This window comes from Cyanistes caeruleus, chromosome Z, assembly GCF_971803275.1.
Source record: "Cyanistes caeruleus chromosome Z, bCyaCae1.hap1.1, whole genome shotgun sequence".
NCBI classification, from domain to species: Eukaryota; Metazoa; Chordata; class Aves; order Passeriformes; family Paridae; genus Cyanistes; species Cyanistes caeruleus.
This window is the reverse complement of record NC_141732.1, coordinates 3,775,726-3,795,614: the sequence shown is the minus strand read 5'-3', so window position 1 is coordinate 3,795,614 and position 19,889 is coordinate 3,775,726. Positions and strand designations below refer to the sequence as shown.

The 19,889-nt window shown below is 41.8% G+C and overlaps 1 protein-coding gene across 4 annotated transcripts in view; it reads left to right on the top strand.

Moving 5' to 3' along the window:
- MEGF10 (multiple EGF like domains 10) overlaps positions 1-19,889 on the top strand; it is an 85,684-nt gene that overhangs the window by 57,323 nt on the left and 8,472 nt on the right. For all 4 annotated transcript variants that reach the window (XM_086869695.1, XM_086869696.1, XM_086869694.1 and 1 more), the window contains 9 exons: positions 137-239; positions 9,427-9,573; positions 11,610-11,744; positions 12,088-12,216; positions 14,737-14,865; positions 15,952-16,080; positions 17,879-18,007; positions 18,491-18,727; positions 19,659-19,786. In XM_086869695.1, coding sequence (XP_086725821.1) covers positions 137-239; positions 9,427-9,573; positions 11,610-11,744; positions 12,088-12,216; positions 14,737-14,865; positions 15,952-16,080; positions 17,879-18,007; positions 18,491-18,727; positions 19,659-19,786 — 1,266 coding nt within the window. The remainder of the gene's footprint in view (positions 1-136; positions 240-9,426; positions 9,574-11,609; positions 11,745-12,087; positions 12,217-14,736; positions 14,866-15,951; positions 16,081-17,878; positions 18,008-18,490; positions 18,728-19,658; positions 19,787-19,889) is intronic.

Below are 19,889 nucleotides of genomic sequence, written 5' to 3'. Positions count from 1 at the left end.
TTACATTAACATCAGCCTGGAGATTCGGGAGAGATCTGTGGTTGCTTTTTCAGGCTGGGCTGACCACAACTTATCTCTCCCCTAACTCCCAGCTGCCATCATCTCTGGGTTGTTGTGTTTTTTTTCGTTGCCACAGGACGGTACCTACGGCCTGGACTGTGCTGAGCGCTGTGACTGCAGCCACGCGGACGGGTGCCACCCCACCACGGGCTACTGCCGCTGCCTCCCGGGATGGTCAGGTATAGGAGACACCCTTGGGAAGCACAAACACAGTTTCCCCCTCAGTGGGACTCGGTTTTGTGGGCAAAGGAAGAGTTTGTGAGGTTGGAAGGGGAAAGGGCCCCGTTCTCTGGCTGCTGAGTCCCTCCTGTGACTCACGGGTGGGAAAGCTTTGTCCAGTGTGGGATCTGCAGAAAACTGGGAATGGAGAGGGAAACATTAAGGCTTGGGCACTTCCACTACACAATTCCTTACAGAAGTGGTGATCAACTGGAGATATCCAAGGTTGTTCTGGCAGCTTTGGGGTAAAGCATCCATGTCCAGGAGCTCAGGAAGATTCATTCAGGCAGCCAAGAAGAGGATAAACCATTGTCCTAACTTGTCATCCTCCTGACTGGTCTCAAACCAAGACAGCCATGCAGACTGTGACAAACTGTGCTGCCATTTCAGTGTCTCAACCTTCTTTAAGTTTCTCTGCACATCTTTTGTCCTATGTGAAAATCATTTTTTTTCTTTCCCCTTACATTTTAATTTTAAGAACTTACATCAGTCAAACCATTCACCAGAATTTGTGTTTGGCACTGTTGTTGCCCCTTCTTGCTGGTGGAGAGCAAGATTTATTGAAAACCTGGTGGAACTGTGCAGAAGGGCAGCTGTCATGAAATGTTCCCTTTATCTCCAGGAGGGAGTTTTAAGTCTCACAAGAATTTCTTAGGAAGAGCTCTTTGATCTTCAGTAAGGTTTAATTAACACTGTAAGTTTTCCCTTCTTGGAGTGTTCCAGACTTGCTGCCTCACTGTGATGCTGCAGTGTTGAAAGGGTCAGATCTCACATCACCTGTCTGTGTGGGCTCCTTCCACTTAATAATGAGGAGTCAGCATGAAAAACAAACCTCAAATGAGCAAAGCATGTTTGTGCTCTGAAAATCAGTGATTTGCGTTTCCTTTGTGATTTCAGACATCTTCCACTCTTGTATAAACTGATGTTTAGCCTAAGTGACTTGAAGGTTGATGGTAGAATTATTTTCCTTTTTTTGTGGTGCTTTTTGACAAAGTAGGTGGAGGTGAGCTTATAATTTCCTCAGATAGATACAGTCTTACTGTTGATTTTTTTCCCAAAACCTTTATTATGCTCTTCTTAGCTCTGTGGATGGATTGCCAGCATCTTGTTTGAAGTACATAATACTCAGTGTCTACAATTCAGGTTGATTAACTGTAGCTGATTACAGCTTACCTGCTGTTTTTCTACTTTCTGTTCAGATGAACATGACTTTTGTGATTATTGGGGGTAGGAGGTGGAAATCTCTAGGGATTACAGATACACAGGCAGGAACAGCTCCTGATTTGCCCTGGGAGATCAAACCTATTATTTACTCATTTTTTCTGTTCATTAGCTCTTTGAGAAGGCCTGTCTCACCATTCCCTCTCAGTGTGAGTGAAAGGAGCTTCAGGAGACAGCACTCACCTAATTGGGGCAGGACTTTCTTGGTTCAATTCTCTTCCCACAACCTGAAGTGGGACTTGCCCTCAGCCACTCAGGAGTGCAAAAAATAGAAGCAGCTGCCTGAGTGAATTACAAAAAAATACTATTAGCCTTATACCAGCTATTGTTATTTTTCCTGACATTACTTTGTGTTTATTCTGTTAAGATGTTAATGTCCTTAACTTTCAGGTAGTTTTAAGGTAATTGTGTGTGTTTGGACACATTTCCACGAACTTACATTTGAATCTGCTGAAAATGTGATCTCATAAATTATCAAATATATTAATCAAAGAATCCCCACCATAAAAACCTGTGAACAGTTGCTGATCTGAACAGTGCAGGTAGGTAGAGCTGGTCACAAATCCTAAAGGCACAGCTTGAAGCTCACATCTTGTGAGTCTTCTAAAATTGAGATAGACAGTCAGGATCAGAAGTTGTGTTAATGAGTAGATCCAGGTTAAAGCAGGCAGCTTTGAAAGGCCAGATTAAAAATCTAGCAGCCGTTTTTATAGCAGGTTATAAAAACTACCTGGTCACTATGATATTACTATCCCAGGGTGTTACAGAGGCTTCAAATGCAGCACAAAACTTGACTGTGCTTGGACTCAGGTATGGGAGAGGATAATATATCAGTAATATACATTATATAATAAAACAAAGACATAATGTAGTAATTTTGTGTAGCGAAATCTTACTTTGCCTTCTTTCTCAGAAAGGAAAAAGACTTCACTAGAAAAGAGACTTCAGGCCTAATTACTGATCAAATGGAGCCCCCCATCCCTGGGTGATGTCATCAGAGCAGCATGTGTGTTGACAGACTAGTTTTGACATGTTGGTGATGTCTAGACATACTTTACAACATCCACAGCATAGCTGACTTTACACTCTGTGTCTGGAAAAATCCTCCTCCCACACTTTGCATGTCAGAGCAATACCCAGTGAGGAATCCAGGCTTTGTGCAGATGCTTATATTTGGAATGATTAAAAAAAAAAAAAGGAGGGAATACTTCAGGAAAGGGCTCTCAAATAGCTGTGCTGTAACAGTGCATCGCAGGAATAGCAGTAGATTGTAGGATTAAGGAGGAAGGCTTTGCATAGAGCTGTGTGGAGAAGCAGGTGGAGGAAATGTGGAAAATACAGGAGCTTCAAAAATGAAGGAAACTGTGTTAGAGTGGCTTTTTTTAATCTTGGTGTTGGATTTGTGAAAGTAACCATATTTCATACTAGTTTTTCATAATAATTTTGGGTGGGTAGTATTACCTACCTAGTTGAAAAACAAGATTTTGGACCAATTTAATTCTTATTCAACCCAAATGAAGGATTTAGTTTAAAACTGCTGGGAATGTAGTGTTAAAAATAAATACATTTTGAGGAAGCTTAAAAATCTGAACTTGTCAGTGGTTTTTGGTTTTAAGCACAAATAAATCCATGATGCTAAGGTGAACTTCCCAAAATGTTTTGATGCCATCAAAACAACACAGATTTTCCAAGAAGGTACTTGAAAAGCAGCATTTTCCTCAGCCCTCTGAACAGAACAGCTATCTGCACTTCCCCCAGGGAATTTCATCAGAGGGAACAGTTTATGTAACTTTTCAGAAGCAAATGAAGGAGTGACACAGTTGTCCCACAAGGCTGGGGAGGGTGGATCAGTGACCTCGGGGTGTGAGGGAGCTCTGAGCTGCTGACGTGGGCATGAGGGCCTGGCCTCAGCCTCCAGACAGAGCTGCAGCTCCCCACTGGCTCAACAAGGAGATGCTCTAAGGTTTAGTTTAGTTAAGTAGCTTTTAAGTTCGTTTTTGAGCATTCCCGGGATGATCTCTTTCCCTTCTTAGGTTCTGCTTAGGAGTAAAAGTTCAGTTTTTGACTGTTGTGTTCCAAGACTCAAGAAATAGTTAAAATAACTTTTAATTAGGTTTTTATTTGGGGTTGCTGGTTTTCATTTTGGGTTACATCCAAATGTAACCCAAATTAAATGAAAAGAATGTTTCATTCTGTTACATCCTAAACAAAAGTGACTTAGGTTTACAGGACCCCTGTTAGAAATCCTGTGCTTTTCTGTGGTTTGCATCATGTTTTCCCTGTGCAGCAGCTTGATTCCATGTAGGGAAGGAAGAGTTAAGGGTGATGTTTTTTTCCTGGCAGTCTCACCATCCCGTCACGTTCCAGGAGCCACATGACAGGATGGCACAAATGAGAAACATCCGCCCACACGGAGGATGATGTCTGCCCCAAACTCCCTCATCCCTTGACATTTTCACTGTATCTTATAAATAACTTCTTTTTCATTTGGAGGGAAAATTCTTTTTCATTTCTCTGTAGCCAGAGAGTGGAAAAGAGTGAGAACTTTTCAAATAGAAAACAGCAGGGACACACAGAAAATAAACTCTCCTGATAGGTAATGATAATTCTTCTATTAAATTTTACCAAAACTTGGGGTTAACTTTCATTAAAGAGGTACATCCTAACACTTCTCTCAACAAGCAAACCAGCCAGCAACATTTTAGTTTCTTACCTGTTGTGCAAGCAGCTGTCAAAATAAATTTCTCCCAAATTTCCTGAAAGATTAGGGAGCTCATATTCTTGCAAACTGAGGTTTCGCATTAAAGCATTAATCAATTAAATTAAAATTAAAAGCAATTAAATTAAAAGCAATATGATTAATTAATTAATGAAGATGGCAAAAGCTTTTTTTCCCCCTCCAGACAGTGTAATTGCAGCGATGTGGGTGTCCCTGATCAAAAACATCAGTGCTCTGCTTCCACTGGCGCAGCTCCGCCCTACCTTTGCATTTGCGAGGAGATGTCACGTCAGGGTGACATTTGTTACTCTCAAAATCGATTTGAAGGCTATGTGATGCCAGGGATTATGAAATGCCACTAGTCTGCTATCTGTACCAAAACAATGGCAGTGGTTTGTGGAGAAGACAGATGCAGTAATACCAGCCCACATTTCACCAGCAGGCACGGCGTTTACCCACAGGCTGCAGCAGGAGGGGTGTCGGTGACTTTTTCTGTGCTGGACACCTGCTGGCATTACTCAGCTCACCCATCACCAGATGTGTTGTTTCTGTGTCCTTCCATGTGCCCCTGACAGTATTTCTGAGAGGCACATTTGTTGCTGGATTTATAAAGGGGAGGTCTGCCATCTGACACCCAGGTCGGCTGGGAAGCTGCAGCTCTGCCTTGACCCTCAGCTTTCCATGAGTATGCATTTTCCCCCCTCCTACAAAGCAAAAAAAAACAGAATTGGAAGAGTTCTGTCATTGGTCTTGTTCATCTTTAGGGCAAAAATGAGCTGCTGCTGTAGAAACAGTGCACCCAACCCAAGATTCTCTTGTAAAAACGTGGTTTTCCCTCCACTGCCACCAGTTTCCCCTGGCCTCCTGAAGGATGAGGCCCCACTGGGAGGTATACTCAGTGAGCTGCAGAATGAAATGGTACCTGAGCACTCTCTCATGATAAATGATAAATTTGCTTTTCAAACTTGGGAAGAGGAATCCTCCAATAAGAGGTTTGGCTTCATTTTGCATCTGGATTTGGCTGTATGTCTACACTTGCACTGTGGCAGATCTTTTTGTGGAAAAAAATGCCACCCTTTTTAAAAAAAAAAAAATAGCTTTAAATCAGTGATTAAGTGCATCTGTTTTCTGCCTACAAAGAAGTTAAAAAAGGGAGAAGTGTTATTTCCTGCTGCCTAGAGATTGACAGATAAAAAGAAGAGCACCTCTGGAGTGGATACTACAGTGTGTAGTGAGATCATGGCCTTCAGAAAGATACTAGAAATACCTCAAAAGGCATTCTGCTACTAAAATTTACAGATAAGGATGTTTGCCTTCAAACTCAGATGTCCTTGTTGACAGTCTTTTCTAGCTAACTTCCTACCAAAACTTGCAGCCTCTCCTACTGCTACAGTGAAGTAGCTAAAATCTGACCTTCTACAGAAAAATCTCTGATCCTCTCGTTAGCTCCTCAGTTTGGGACACTGAATTAATTCCTCTAGCTACCTTCAGCAGTGGAGCAAGGTACCTCCCTCTCTCAAAGACATTGAAGGTACTTAAAAATAATGCCTGTGATATCTTTCACCACCTCCTTTCCTTTGGGCTGCCCATCCATTATTTGACAGAGAAATTAGGAAAGTGATTCTCACCATCAGAAGTTGCAGCTGCCTTGAATAGAAGTGTTAGTTTTTCTCAAATATGAAGGGTGAGTTCTTGGACCATAGTGGGAAAGTGTCATTAGCTTTAATGACACCAAAATTCCTCCAGCTTTTGAAGGTCTTATTCTGTCTTTAGTCTGGGCTGCTATGTATCCAATTCTGCACTGACACGTGGGAAGTACACCGGTATATAAATAGGTTTTAATGCTGAGGGGTTCTACTGGAAGGTTCCATGTGTGTTAACATAAATTGCACAGCAAATACCTGTTCTTTACCAAAAAAATATTCTTAAAGTTTGGATAACCTTTTATCAGAACTAGTGTAAACATAATAAGCTGGAAAACAGCTCATTCCAATAGTAAATTTGCCTGGGAAGATAGTAATAAATAATTGGTAATATTTTTTTTCCACCCCCCCCCTTCAAATGCTAAAACAAATTAGCTCTTTGTTGATCTGACTTGGGTGGATCACTGTGTCTCAACTTAAAAATACAGCACAGGGAGTGTGCAAATACTCTGCTAGCATGGGCAGAAGGAGTGGTATCCCTAAAGAATTCTTCACTTCATTCATGCAATTACGAATGCTGGGGGAATGCTGATTGGGATGTGAGGCCCCCAGCATAAAGCACTGGGCATTAAATGCACGAGCATTTCTTCAGAGCAGCTTAGCTGAAGTTTATCATGAGCATTCAGCTATTGCCTAGCAACTTGTGAAGGCCATCAAAGAGCTCTTTGTCCATAGCTCTGGCAAAAACATTTTCTTGCAGATATCCTTATCAGCATCAGAACCAGCGTGAAAACTTAATAAAAACAATTTTATTTTGTGTAAGAGATCAATGCTTGCATGAAACTGTGGCAGTCATAAACCGGTTGGTAACACTGTTGTAAAAGGTGAGTCCAATCTTGCTTTGCAAGATTCTATAAAAATGCTTCTTTTTGTTGAATAATTTCTGGCTTTTCTATTAAAGCATAGCTTTCTTTGATGAAATTTCATAAAAAAATATCACTCTGTACGTCAGTTTTTTAACTTTTTTGTAATCCCTTAAGTATTTTCTAACCTGTTCTTTCTCAAAAATACACATTTGGTTTTTACACCTGTAAGACACAAAACTCAACTTGTTAAGTGCCTTCTGGACTTAACAAAATGAATAGTGAGACTGAAAATTGTTTTAATAAGTAGAGATGCAGTAAATAACTAAATTATTTCTACCTTGCTACATTGGTTCTTTACACTCAGAGGAGTGATATTGATTTTCCTTATGATCAAGAGTGAATATAATGAAATTACAGTGAAACAGAATCGTGTTCAGCAGTCTTGCAGTGTGTCATGTTGTCATCATTGTTACTCACTGGCACTGAGTGTACACTGTTCATTTGCTAAGTAGAGTGATGCCATTCTTCACCTCCTCATAAGGGGTGAAAGTGAGAAGTAAAAGGCAGGTTTTTTCCAGTTTCCCTAAGGGATGATGTTCCCTCATGTGTATTGAAGGAGCCTTTTTTCCCCTCTTTTTTCATTTTTAGTGGTATTTGCTGGCTGTTCTAAGCCCCATGGCTCTGTGCAGCGTGGGACCCATTGTCTTCCCCATCCCGCATCACCCTCGGACACTCTGCTGTCATAAAGCATCCTCTGTGCACAGATCAAGGCAGTATAATTGAGCCTGGTGTTATTGTATGCCACTGGTCTACATAATCTCAGATAATGCACTTTGGTAGCTCTTGGCAACCAGTGGCTTGTTAATAGTGACCATTATACACTGAGCACCGCTGACACCCATTGAGGCTGTGAAAAATGTCTTTTCTGCAGCAGGGTGCAGCTATGTGTGATACGGCACATAACCCTCACGTGGACACAGGGCTCAGCCCTGAGATGCTCTCAGGGTTCTCACAGTCTCACACACCCAAATTCTCAAGACTGGGAACGCAGGGCAAAGCAGCAGCTGGAAGAAGCGGCCCTGTTTCTGGGGGAAAAAATGAATTAAAATGCAGTGGTGTCATGCTGCTCATGTGCACCAGCATCTCTCAAAGTCAAACCCCTCTCTTTAATTTGCTTATCCATAAATGAGTTAATGAAAAGGCTGAACTAGACTGCTGAGAAACAAGTCAGCACTGCCTCTCAAACGTAGATGGAGACAGGAGAGTGACATTGTCTAGGCAGGCAGAAAGTGAAAAAGGAGTGATGTAAGCAGCCTTTCATTTTCTGACAATAGGTTTGTTTTAGGTCAGTACTAATGATCATTGTGCAGTCAGGGCTTTGAGGTGGCCTGTGTACTGTCTGTCAGTATCTGGATTTTTAAAGTCAAGTGTTCTTCTGTCTTGCTGGCACAGGTTGGTGCAATCTGTTGCAACACATATTTGATTCTTCCGTCTGTTGATTGTCCTGCAGAGAAAAACAGTTCAGGAGTCTGGAGTTCCACCTTTCCTCTAATTAGAGAGTTGGTCTTTAGATATATATCCTGCAGCTTTGCAGGGCACATGCTGGGGGGTGTTGAGGAATCACCTCTTAGTCTGATCTATCAGCAAACCATGTAATTATTTTTCAGGATTCTTATAAGCAGTAGATTTTGGCATTCAAAGTTGATTTATTTTTTTTTTCTTCCCCTTGTCACATGTAAAACTGTTTTGCTTTTTTTAGGACTCTGGCAGCCATTGAACCTGTGGCATATTTTGCTGGAAATACTTACAAAGCAAGACATGCTTGTGGTTGGATCCAGTCCACTTTTGGTTCATTCAGTAGAGGCATTACAATAAAACTTGGTTGTTAATGCAAAGTGCTGCAGACACAATACAGTCTGAGTTCCACGGGGGTGCCTGCTGGCATTTAACATGCACAGTGCTTCTTAAAAAGCAGAAAAATTATATTTAATGTTGCTGCAACGTGAAGGAAAATGACAGGCAGACAAACAAACAAACCCAGCAAACAAACAGTGATTGCATGATTGTAATGGGTGGTTTGTATTATGATCTGTGTGTAGAGATTCAGGTTGTGGCCATTTTACAATCAATTTTATACCAAAGCAGGTTAAGCAAAGCAGTGACTGAGCAGCATCCTTAACACTGTGGCAGCGAAGCATTTTGGAATGCTCACATGGTGTGTTTGGAAACCCTTTTGTGTGCACTGCATTTTTCCATTAGGTGCAAGGCTGAGCAGTAATCAGCTCACCACTAATTAGAAATCATTCCATGTCCTGCACCCCATTATTATACTCAAATTATGTCAGACACGAAGAATTCTGAGAGAGGAAAGCTCCTGCAATACCTTCTGTCGTGCCTTTCCCAGACATAAAATCCAAAACCAAAAATCTTCCTCTGTTTTGAAACATCCATTGTGGAGGAAGAAAAAGCCACTTGTGTACCTCTCATCAAAACTGGAATAAGAGGGAATTTCACTGTTCTGGGGAAGGCAGGAACAGAGATGCAAGATTATCTTCTTTTACTTCCCTGATGGTGGTGGTGTTTTGATAAATAGGGTGTGTTTATCTGAGGATAAAGATTCAGCCCTCTGAAAAGCAAAGGTTTAACTTAACTGTGCACAAGAGCTCTTCACAGATGTTTTGTTTGTTTGTGGTTGCAGGTATTCACTGTGACAGTGTGTGTGCTGAGGGACAGTGGGGTCCAAACTGCTCCTTGCCTTGTTACTGCAAAAATGGAGCATCCTGCTCTCCAGATGATGGGATCTGTGAGTGTGCACCAGGATACAGAGGCACCACTTGCCAGAGAAGTAAGGACAACATAAATTCTTTTCAAATCTCCGTTTCTCCCTCAGTTGCTTGGAAAACGTGTTATAAATGATCATTATGCTTTGCTAATTGCAGTGTGAAAGACCAGGAAACACTCCTTGATTCGACATTTTGACAAAACACATAAATATTCAGGGAAAAAAGGGGTTACCTGCAATGAACAAATGTTTCCATCTAGTAATGCTCTTCTGGTTATGGTACAGAATTCCTTTTATTCACTGTCTGTCCTGTGGCACTGTTATGAACATGACTTTCCAGGAAGTGTTGTAGGGGATTCCATTCTAAAGCATTTCCAAACCTGACTGATGAGCGTTGAGTTTGTAATACAGGTAAATAAAACATACTTAAGTTTCAGAAACTAAAAGCCTTCCATAGAGTCTGCTTGGGATCATTAGCTTAGTCAACATTTGGGGTTTCAACACTTGTTTTGTAAGACCAGTCAGTGGGATCAGGCCCCACAGAGGATGTCAAATGTACCCCTGCTTCCTTTTGAAAAACTTGTCTGGGTAAAATACAAATTGCTCAAAGAGAGATAGGGATGAACTGAGGAAAATCATGCCAGAATCAGGGAGGTAAACAGTAAGTGTGCCCTCCCAAGACCTGTCACAGTTTGCCAGCAGTCCAGCTGTCTTCAGTTTGAGTCACTGAAGCTGTGAGGGAAAGGTGTTGAGGGAAGAGAAATGTGAGTTGTCTGGAACTGAAGGGGAGCCCAGTTTCCAGAGCAGGTCTCCCAGAAACAGGATCCAGGAGCAGGTGGGTTAAGGAAAAGCCAAGAAGGTTCTGGCTCTTCCAAGAGTTGCTTAAAAGGCAGGAGAGATGACCTGGAATGGTGACTGTGAGGGAGAAGGAGAACCAGAGGAAGGGGAAGTTCTATCAGTCCAGGAATGGCAAAATTTCAAGCTGAAGGCTGTGACATGGCACTGCTAAATCCCACATCAGTGTGGCATTAGTATTCCTTGAGCATTCCTGACTGTGAGCAGTAATTATTCTCACTATCTAATCTCTGAGGGCCCTGCAGTCAATCAGTGCATCCAAAGTGTAACCCAGCCATGTAAAAATGTTCCCCTGTGTTTTGGAAATGTGCCTGTAACCTGGACAAGAGGTTCCTAATCCAGTGCCCCTCTGAGGCACGGTCTGCAGGCTGGGAAGACAAAGGTCATATGTAAAATTTGGATCCTGGTCAGAAACTGCCTTTTCAGTAAACAGGAAGACCTTTTGGCACTGTTTCACTCAGAGAAGTTAATCTCTCTAGAGAGATCCTGGCCATATAACTTGTATCAAGTGTGTAATTAAAATTCTGAATCTTGAATGAAATTGAAATATTGGAAAGATTCCAAGGTAGTTTTGTCAGTGCTAATTGCAGCTGTTCAGGTATTTCTCTTGATCTGTTACCTAATATTCTAGTTTATCAGGAAATAAATGCCAAAAGGGATTAGATCAACAAAAAAGGAGAAGCAGCCTTTGTTTCCTCCCCTTTTTTTTCTTTTTCTTTTAGAGAACTTGTGCTTTTAGCATCACAATTAACTGGACAGCTCTGTATTTCTGGTCTCAGGTTCTCTCAAAGTTAGGTTGACTCTGTACCATGTAAAAGAAAGGTTGATTGGAAAACATCTGTGCTTTTTATCCAGTGAAGTTATGGCTGTTTGAATTCCAAGTTAGGAAACGCATCAGGAATCAAGGTCTAAGATGACCTTGCTTCTCTAGAGATAGAACTATTCTCTCTGTTACTTCAGATGTGCTTCAAAAGATGTCCTTGTTTAGCCAAATAAAGAACATATGCATTCCAAACATTATCCAAGTTCAGGGTGGCTTGACATGTAATGGAATGTCAACAGAGTCGTGATGAACCAGAATACACCAAATCCTTGAGGAGAAGGAGCAGCTCTTGTTTTGGGAGTGTAAATCACTGAGCTGCACAAATAACAAGGACCACCACTGGGCTTGGAGAGCAGAGCCAGCTCCAAGCCAGGATGATGGCAGGGCAGCAGCAGTGACAGTCTGTCCCCTCTGGTTCCAGTCTGCTCGCCGGGCTTCTACGGACACCGCTGCAGCCAGACCTGCCCCCAGTGCGTGCACAGCAGTGGCCCCTGCCACCACATCACTGGCCTGTGTGACTGCCTGCCTGGATTCACAGGAGCCCTCTGCAATGAAGGTACAGCTGGCCAGAAGGACTCCATGGGATGCGCTCGCCAAGTGCTGGAATGATTTCCATCACTTGGGAGCTGTGAGGCCAAAGATATTTTCTGTTCTGGAATGTTCAGTTTGTAAACTGAACTGTGTCATCCTTCAGTATGAAACCCTCTGTACTCTCAATTGCTTTATTTGTGTAGTGAATGTGGATATGGTACTCACCATAATTTATAATACCTCCCTTTATCCTTGTACTAAGCAATGCCTCCTCTCGATCAAAATATTGGTTGTTTTCTCCTGAAATGAAGAAAATTAAATCTTGTTCTGATGACTAAGGAGTTCTAATTCTGACAATGCCTTCTCAGTATGTCCCAGTGGCAGGTTTGGGAAGAACTGCGCTGGAATATGCACCTGCACCAATAATGGGACTTGTAATCCAATTGATAGATCCTGCCAGTGCTACCCTGGATGGATTGGTAGTGACTGCTCTCAGCGTAAGTACCAGCTCTTTTTTTTCCCTTTAATTTTAGAACAAAGAATCGGGGTCCAGCTATTTAAAATACCTTTTTTTTTTTTTTTTTTTTTTGTAAAGAAACACTGTCTTAAGTCAGAAATTAGGACTTCATGGTAAATCATGGAGAGATCCTAAACTTCCCTGGCCAAGCCAAGAACAAAGAAATTTTATCAGACAGGGTTAGTGCTCTGGCTGCACAACCATCCTTGTTCTCACTAAGTATTCAAACATTTTGTTAAGAAATCTTCCACTATTCCCTTTTTTTAAAGTGCTTGTAACTCTGTGATGGATTTTCCTCTTTCTTCCTTTTTTTAGTGTTTTCACAGATAGACAGTTTTAGTGTGATTCTGCCTCACTCAATGAGTATTGTCTTGGTGTGCTGAACTCATTGGACTCTTGGTTACTGACTCAAAAAGGAGAAGGGAAGGCCCTAATTTTACTACTTTTTGTAAAGTAATTTCATTAAATAGTCACTCCCCATATGCCTGGATGGGTATATGCAACTTACTAATTAGAGGAAAGAATTGTTTTAAGGAAAACTCTCACGAGAAGCATATCCAATCCCATAAGGTGCTAAAATCCACACAGTCTGAAACACACATGTGCCAAAATTTCAGTCAGCCCACTTGTGTGAATGAGAGAAGCTGCACCATACCCTGAAATGTCAGGCATTGTGCTGGGGTTTCCAGGGAAGTGCATTTTTTAATAACATGGCTCATTGGTTTATATCATTTATGGTTTGACTGGCCCAGGTTAACAGGCAGAAGTGCAGGGTAACATCTGGTCAGTTCGGGAAAAGAACCCGAAAAAAACCCCAACTTTCCTGGCTAAATTCTGTGAAGTGATTAGCATGCACAGCCCAGTATGATACCAAAATAAATCTTGGGGCCATTCCTGTGGAAGCCAGTGGCTACAAAGGTCCCTGTTTTTACGGTAAAATAAGTAGGTAGTTGGGAGAGTTGCAGAATAGGGGTATTTAGGAGGAGGACGGACTTACTCACTGAATCAATATCAAGAAAATGGTGCCAGCAATATGAATGGAAGTGTTTATTGAGGCTGTGCTCACGGACCATAACAGAGGAAGTTTATTTGCTTTGTATAAAGGCCTTTCGTTCACATGGAAAATAATGATTCCATTAATTTCTTTCAGAACCAGCGACCTTTTTTAAACTTCTAACCTTTTGCCTGTATGTGATTTACATCCCTTCTTAGCTGACCACTAATTTCAAACAAAAAACAATAATAAAAAATAATTACAAGGCACAACTGAAGTGAAAGCAACAAAAAACCCCAAACTTAATGCCTTTTTTTTTCAATTCATCATAATATAATTTTTAATGAGCTCAAATTTGGGGAAAAAGGGTGCTGCTTTGGAAAATTGCATCCCACTTATATGTGAATCATTATGTAAGTTTTTAAAGGATTTAAAGGATTAAAGAGTTTTATTGGTCTCAGGCAACCAGATCAGTACAAAACAATTAAGAGGTACCACCCTTTTAAATTTACACAGGAATAAAACCAAAAAGGCTTCAATGTCTGACCTGTCTCTTCTTTCCTATGAGATACTGACCCTGTACTTCCATAGAACTATTTTTAAAGTACTAAAGAATTATTTATTTTACTATTTAATTTAAAAATACTTAGTTCTACTTAAAGTACTGCCTTCTTTGCTAAAGGAAAAAACCTCTCAACATGAGAATCCTACTCAAAGAAAGGGTCTATTCTTAGAGTACCCTCTTCACTTAGTGATATTCTACCATGAAGAAAATTATCTTTTGCTGTCTCTGAATAGTAATTAGTATCTTGGAACCACTTCACAGTTCTAGTGGCAGCACGTAGCATCAGATTCATCCATCATGACATTTCTAAAGCAGCCAGTAAATTCTGTCTCATAATGAGTCGACATGATTGTGAGCAAAATAATCTCCATTCTGTGAATAATTGCTTGGTATTTAGAAATACTGTATTGATTATGGGACCCACGGAAGCAACTGAAATAACCAGATTAAGGTATAGATCTGATTATCTTCACCACGGTTAGGCAAATACATGAAATTCCACAGTGGAAGCACAAGAAACAGGCTCAGTATTGAACTAAAGCTCTAAGCTATGTAGGAGTTTGAACTTCTCTGTTACTGTCCATTTTTCGAGATTCAAAACCTGTATCACCTTAACTGCTTGCAGAGTGAAAAATAAGGAAGGAAACCTAATGGCTTTCTCTGCTATGAGTGTCCAATTTACTGAATATCAAGTGTGCATTTTTCACACATTTAATATCTTCCAGCACTTTTTACCTGGAGCACAATGATGCCTTAGCTGAAACAAATGAATAAATCTGTGGCTGTTTGTTCAGAGCAGAGCAGCCCAAAACATGCACTTGGGACAGAAACAGCAATCACCAAACAAAGCAGTGCTCATGTGTGAATGGAAGCAGCTCTATTCATGTGCATCAAGGAACCTTTGTCATTTGAGGTTAATTAATTGCTCTGGGTTGTTGCAGCTTGCCCACCTTCTCACTGGGGACCAAACTGCATCCACACGTGCAACTGCCACAATGGAGCTTTCTGCAGCGCCTACGATGGGGAGTGCAAGTGCACCCCGGGCTGGACTGGCCTTTACTGCACACAGAGTGAGTGAATTTTGTGTTTAGTCTGAACATCAGTGACAGAATTATCCTTCAGAACAGCTTGAACCTGGAATTCAAGTGCTGATACAGGGGCTGTTTTCATTTAGAACTCTGAATGATGATTTCGCTAGACTGTAACATCATAATTTCTGTTTGAATTTTCTTCATTTAATAATGCATTGATACTGTTTTTTGTTCCCCAAGAGTTTTTTGTTAAATAGCTGTGCAGTGACTGGGTGTAGGTATGTGGCATTCATTACATGCTGGCTAAGAGTTCATAAGAAATTTGAGAAATAAATATTTGTTAGAAATAAATAGGGGTAAAGTTGACTTTTTATCTTTTTCATATTACACTTTCAGTTTGCTTTACCTTCAATTCAGGTGGCTGTCAGCCTGGCCACAACCCCTATATTTGACCTCAAGAAAAACAGGGCTGCTGACTGTGTTTTTGCATTCAGTGTTCAAATACGTTTTCCATAAAATCAGAACTTAGCTGTTTCAAATGAGTAATTCAAATGAGTAATGTCACAGTGGCAAGAAGTAACAGATACACTACGGGACCATATGGATGCAGTTCTGGGAGACATCCACTATGCTGGTTCAGCTGTCAGCTGTCAGGGGTTTCTTGCTTCCTGCTGGTGAATAATGATCTCTTTGCAGTGGTGTGTCTTCTTCATCCTGAAATGGTTTCTCTGTGACTAGCTCAGGTACAATGTGTTGCTGTTTTGGCTTTTTAATGCTTCAGTATAAACTATAAAGGAAATATGTCCAGAGGTTCACTTGACTGATGGCCAGACTCCCAAAGTGCCCTTGTCCTCCTCCCTCAAATCTCTTTAGGAGCCCATTTCTTCAAGGAGCTGTCTTTTCAGAACCTCTGCTGCCAGCACCATTTCCCCACCTCGTTGTTTTTTTGCCTGCTGTGTGTTTTAAACCTCTCCAGACAAGGCAGGTCTGGGTCCCTTGTGCTGACACAGCTCTCCGTTTCTGGAGCTGCAGGAGCGAGCCCTCAGCAGCACACTGAACTACAATGTTCCACTACCAGAGCAGCTGTTTCACCCCTCTCCCCCCTTTCCTCTGCTTGTGTTGCAGGGTGTCCCCTGGGGTTTTTTGGGAAGGACTGTGCCTTGATCTGCCAGTGCCAGAACGGAGCTGACTGCGACCACATCAGCGGGCAGTGCACGTGCCGGACGGGCTTCATGGGGCGGCACTGCGAGCACAGTGAGCACACCCCTCTCTCTGCCTTGGGACACAGCCTCTGGCCTCCAGGGACTGTCCTGCTGGCCACAAAGCTGGCCACAGGCTTTTCCAAATAGTTTAAAACCCGACAGAATGAAGTCTTTACCGCTGTGGTGTCTGTTACTCTGCATTGCGTTTTAGTCACTTGGGGCGTTAACGCTGAAAGAACACCCCACTGCTCCATCATGTAAAAGCTACAAAATGAGTCCAAGGAATTCTCATTAGCACCCTGTGAAAGCAATGAAATACATCCCTTAGAATAAACCACAGTGACAGATAATAGCTGGAAAACTGGAGATAAGAACTAAGCTGGTGGATGGAATTAATCTTCGCAGTGTGGTTTTGCAGCGCAGCTGGTTCTGAAGGCGTCGTAGGTGGCGTTTTGTTTTCACATGTGTGTGGTTCCTCTCCTCAGGAAGACCAGGGATAGCACCACTGACACCACTGGTGGCAAAATGCTGTACACAGCACTAAAAGAATAATCAGGCTCATGAGCACAGGACTGTTTGTCCAACCTCTGCCGACCTTACGGAGCTGTGCTCCCAAATTTGTGCATTCTGATGACATCTGTGTTTCTCCCCAGAACATCACTAATGTTCAGGAAAAGATAACTTTCTAAGATAGTCTCTTGATGTCAAAACATCACTTTGAATAATTTGGCAAATCTAACTCTGTTATGGAGTTTGTACTTTATCCTACAAGTTGATAATAATGACTTAACAACGTTAAGCTGAATGTTTTGGTATTCATTCTACTTTGGGTCTTGAAGTGCCAAAACATATTATGACATGATGGGTTTTGCCCACCCAATTACCTCAGTATTTATAATCTTGTTTTCTTCAGTGTAATCAAGAGAAGGAGGAGGAGGTACATAAACACAAAGTTTTTCACTTGAGCTGGGATTTGTCAAGACTGTTCTCCGGCAGCCATTGTGTTATTTTATTTTCCAAATTATTCCAAATTGGGAATGCATGAAAGATGAGTTAGATTCTTTTAAAAACAGAAGTAAATATGGTTGCAGAACTCTTGAGAAATTTCAGAAAAAGTGAAGCAATACTACTACACTTGCTGAAACCATCAGAGCTACTCTAATGTGACAGGTCACACAGTACCAAGAGGTGGCAGTATAAAATAAATATTTTTTATTAGTGTATCAGGGTAAACATCTACCAGGGTACCTAACATGAGGTAGAAGACACTTTGGTCAGTAATTGAGTATTGTACTAAAGTGATTTGAATAATTAAGTACAACTTCCCCAGTTACTTTATTCTCCATAATTTGTTATTTTTCTCCTTGTCAGTAGTTTCTCAGTGTATACATTACAGTATCAGAGCATGATATGGGCAGCAGTTTTATCTCTCTGTAAGTGTGTGGTGCATTTTAGACTCGGGGCCCTTTCCTTTTGCTGTTTTACATCAGCACATCTGTCACACCACAGGACAGCATCCAGGTGCCTGGCTCCACCTGTGTGAGAACGAGATTTTTCAGGCACTGGGATCTGAATCTTCTGGCTCTTTATTCACACCTTTCCCATTTCTACACTGCCTTCTACCCTTTTTATCTCTTTTGCTTTTTTTTGCTTTCTTCTGTCCCCTTGACTGCTTGCTGCACTGCCTTAGTGGCATTACAGGGGAAGGATGAGCACACATCTAAACACAATTCCTCTCTCTCCTGCACACCGATGGCTCCCTCCTAGGAGCATTTCCAGGGCAGGTCTGATGCTGATGACACATTGCCACCTGCTGCCCACAAAGCCTTCAGTGAGTTTTTGCTTTGCAGAGTGTCCCCAGGGCACATACGGGTATGGATGCCGCCAGATCTGTGACTGCCTGAACAACTCCACCTGTGACCACATCACAGGGACCTGCTACTGCAGCCCAGGCTGGAAAGGGGCCAGGTGTGATCAAGGTAAAGCCCAGAGACACAATAAATAAATTGTCATCTTCTCACACAGGAAATGGATTCACCTGTTAAACACCACCTCTGTGTCATTAAATAAATCTGACAGGTTATTTAAGTAGCACATTCTGTTAATTCATCCCAGTTTTGGAGGCTTTCAGTTAGATGCCTCAGTGATAATTAACTGGAGCAAAGTAACTGGAGTGTAGACTTGCATGAAATGACAGGGCTAGGCTGCTCAAAAGTGCTGATGGGGCATGGACTTCACCTGCTCCATACTTTCACCCAAAGAATGTTCTTACTACTTCAAATTAATGAAAGCATCTCTTTTCTGTGAAGATTCTTAGTGTTCTTCCTTAAATTTAGGATTTGTTTCTGACAGAGGTCTATTCTGGCATTATTAAATACAGCTGGATTTAGAAGTGAAATTTGTCTGCTCATCTGGCCCTTGAGGATTCATGCCACTTACTTTCAATTCTTCTTCTGTTCCAGCTGGTGTGATTATAGTGGGGAACCTGAACAGCCTGAGCCGTACCAGCACTGCCCTCCCTGCTGACTCCTACCAGATAGGAGCCATAGCTGGCATCATCATTCTTGTCCTGGTTGTGCTTTTCCTGCTGGTGCTGTTCATCATTTACAGGCAGAAGCAGAAAGGGAAGGAGACACACATGCCCACCGTGACCTACACCCCTGCTATGAGGGTCATCAATGCAGATTACACCATTTCAGGTAGGTGATGTTTAGAACATTTTTTTTCCCCTCCTCCTCCACCTCTTGCCTTTGTGCTCATATCTGCGCCTCACAGATTTCTGTGAAAAAATTCACTTGTTCCTGCTTTTTGTGAAGGTGGCACACTGGGGAAAAATGTGTTAACTGTAAAGAAAAGTGACCACCTACCCCACTTTACTGTACAACATTTTGCACCCTCCAACTTTCTTTCTGCATTAAATAGGGACATTTCTATCATCTGTGCCTACTTTTATATACAGCTTGAGTGTGGCAAAATCTGGTTTCTGCAAGGGACTTTAAATTCAATGCCAACAGCTTGAATAGAGAAAGAGCATAGAGAATCAGGATTTCATGCTATCTGTGGCAAGATTCTGCAGAGGAACAGCAAAAGGTTTGAAACTAATTAAGGGAGGAGCAGTGAAATGGGAGTTTCTGACCTATTAAAGTGCCTGTGAGTTGGGATTCAGTGGGTACATGAAAGTTTAGGTAATTGTGGCACTGCTGAGGAAAGCGGCAGCTGAAGAAGGCAGCAGGAGGACTTGTCAGAGCTGAGAAAAAGCAGATCAGCAAAGATCCAGGTGTTCCTGAAACACCAGAGAATGGTGGTGCAGACTTGGTGATGGCAAGTGACTGCAGTGATGGAAAGGAAAAAAGAGAGAAGGACCACAGCAGAGAGGGGAGTTAAGTTAGCAGGTTACACTTGTGAATGCTCCTTGCTAAAAAAGTGAGGACACGACTTGTCACTTCCTGCCCTGTGTCTGTAATTTATTGGAATGAGTAAAATTTAAGTTCTGTGTTTGTTGGGGTTTGTTTTTTTTTTTTTTAAGAAGCTCTAGGTCAGATTCAGAAATCAGTGCAGCACTCTCAAAAATTTAATAAAGAAATTCCATGTTATTTTCAGTTGTTCATTTTCCTTCATTTTTCTTTTCAGAAACCATCCCTCATACCAACGGTGGAAATGTCAACAGCCACTATTTCTCCAACCCCAGTTACCACACTCTGACTCAGTGCTCCAGCCCACCTCATGTCACCAACATGGAGAGACTGGCCTTGGCCAAGGTAAAGCAGAAAAACACAGAGGAAACTTCTCTGACAGCCTTCAGTTTATTTTACATTGTTCCCTGATCCCTCCTATTCGGCTCATTTTTGCTCTTCCCAATCA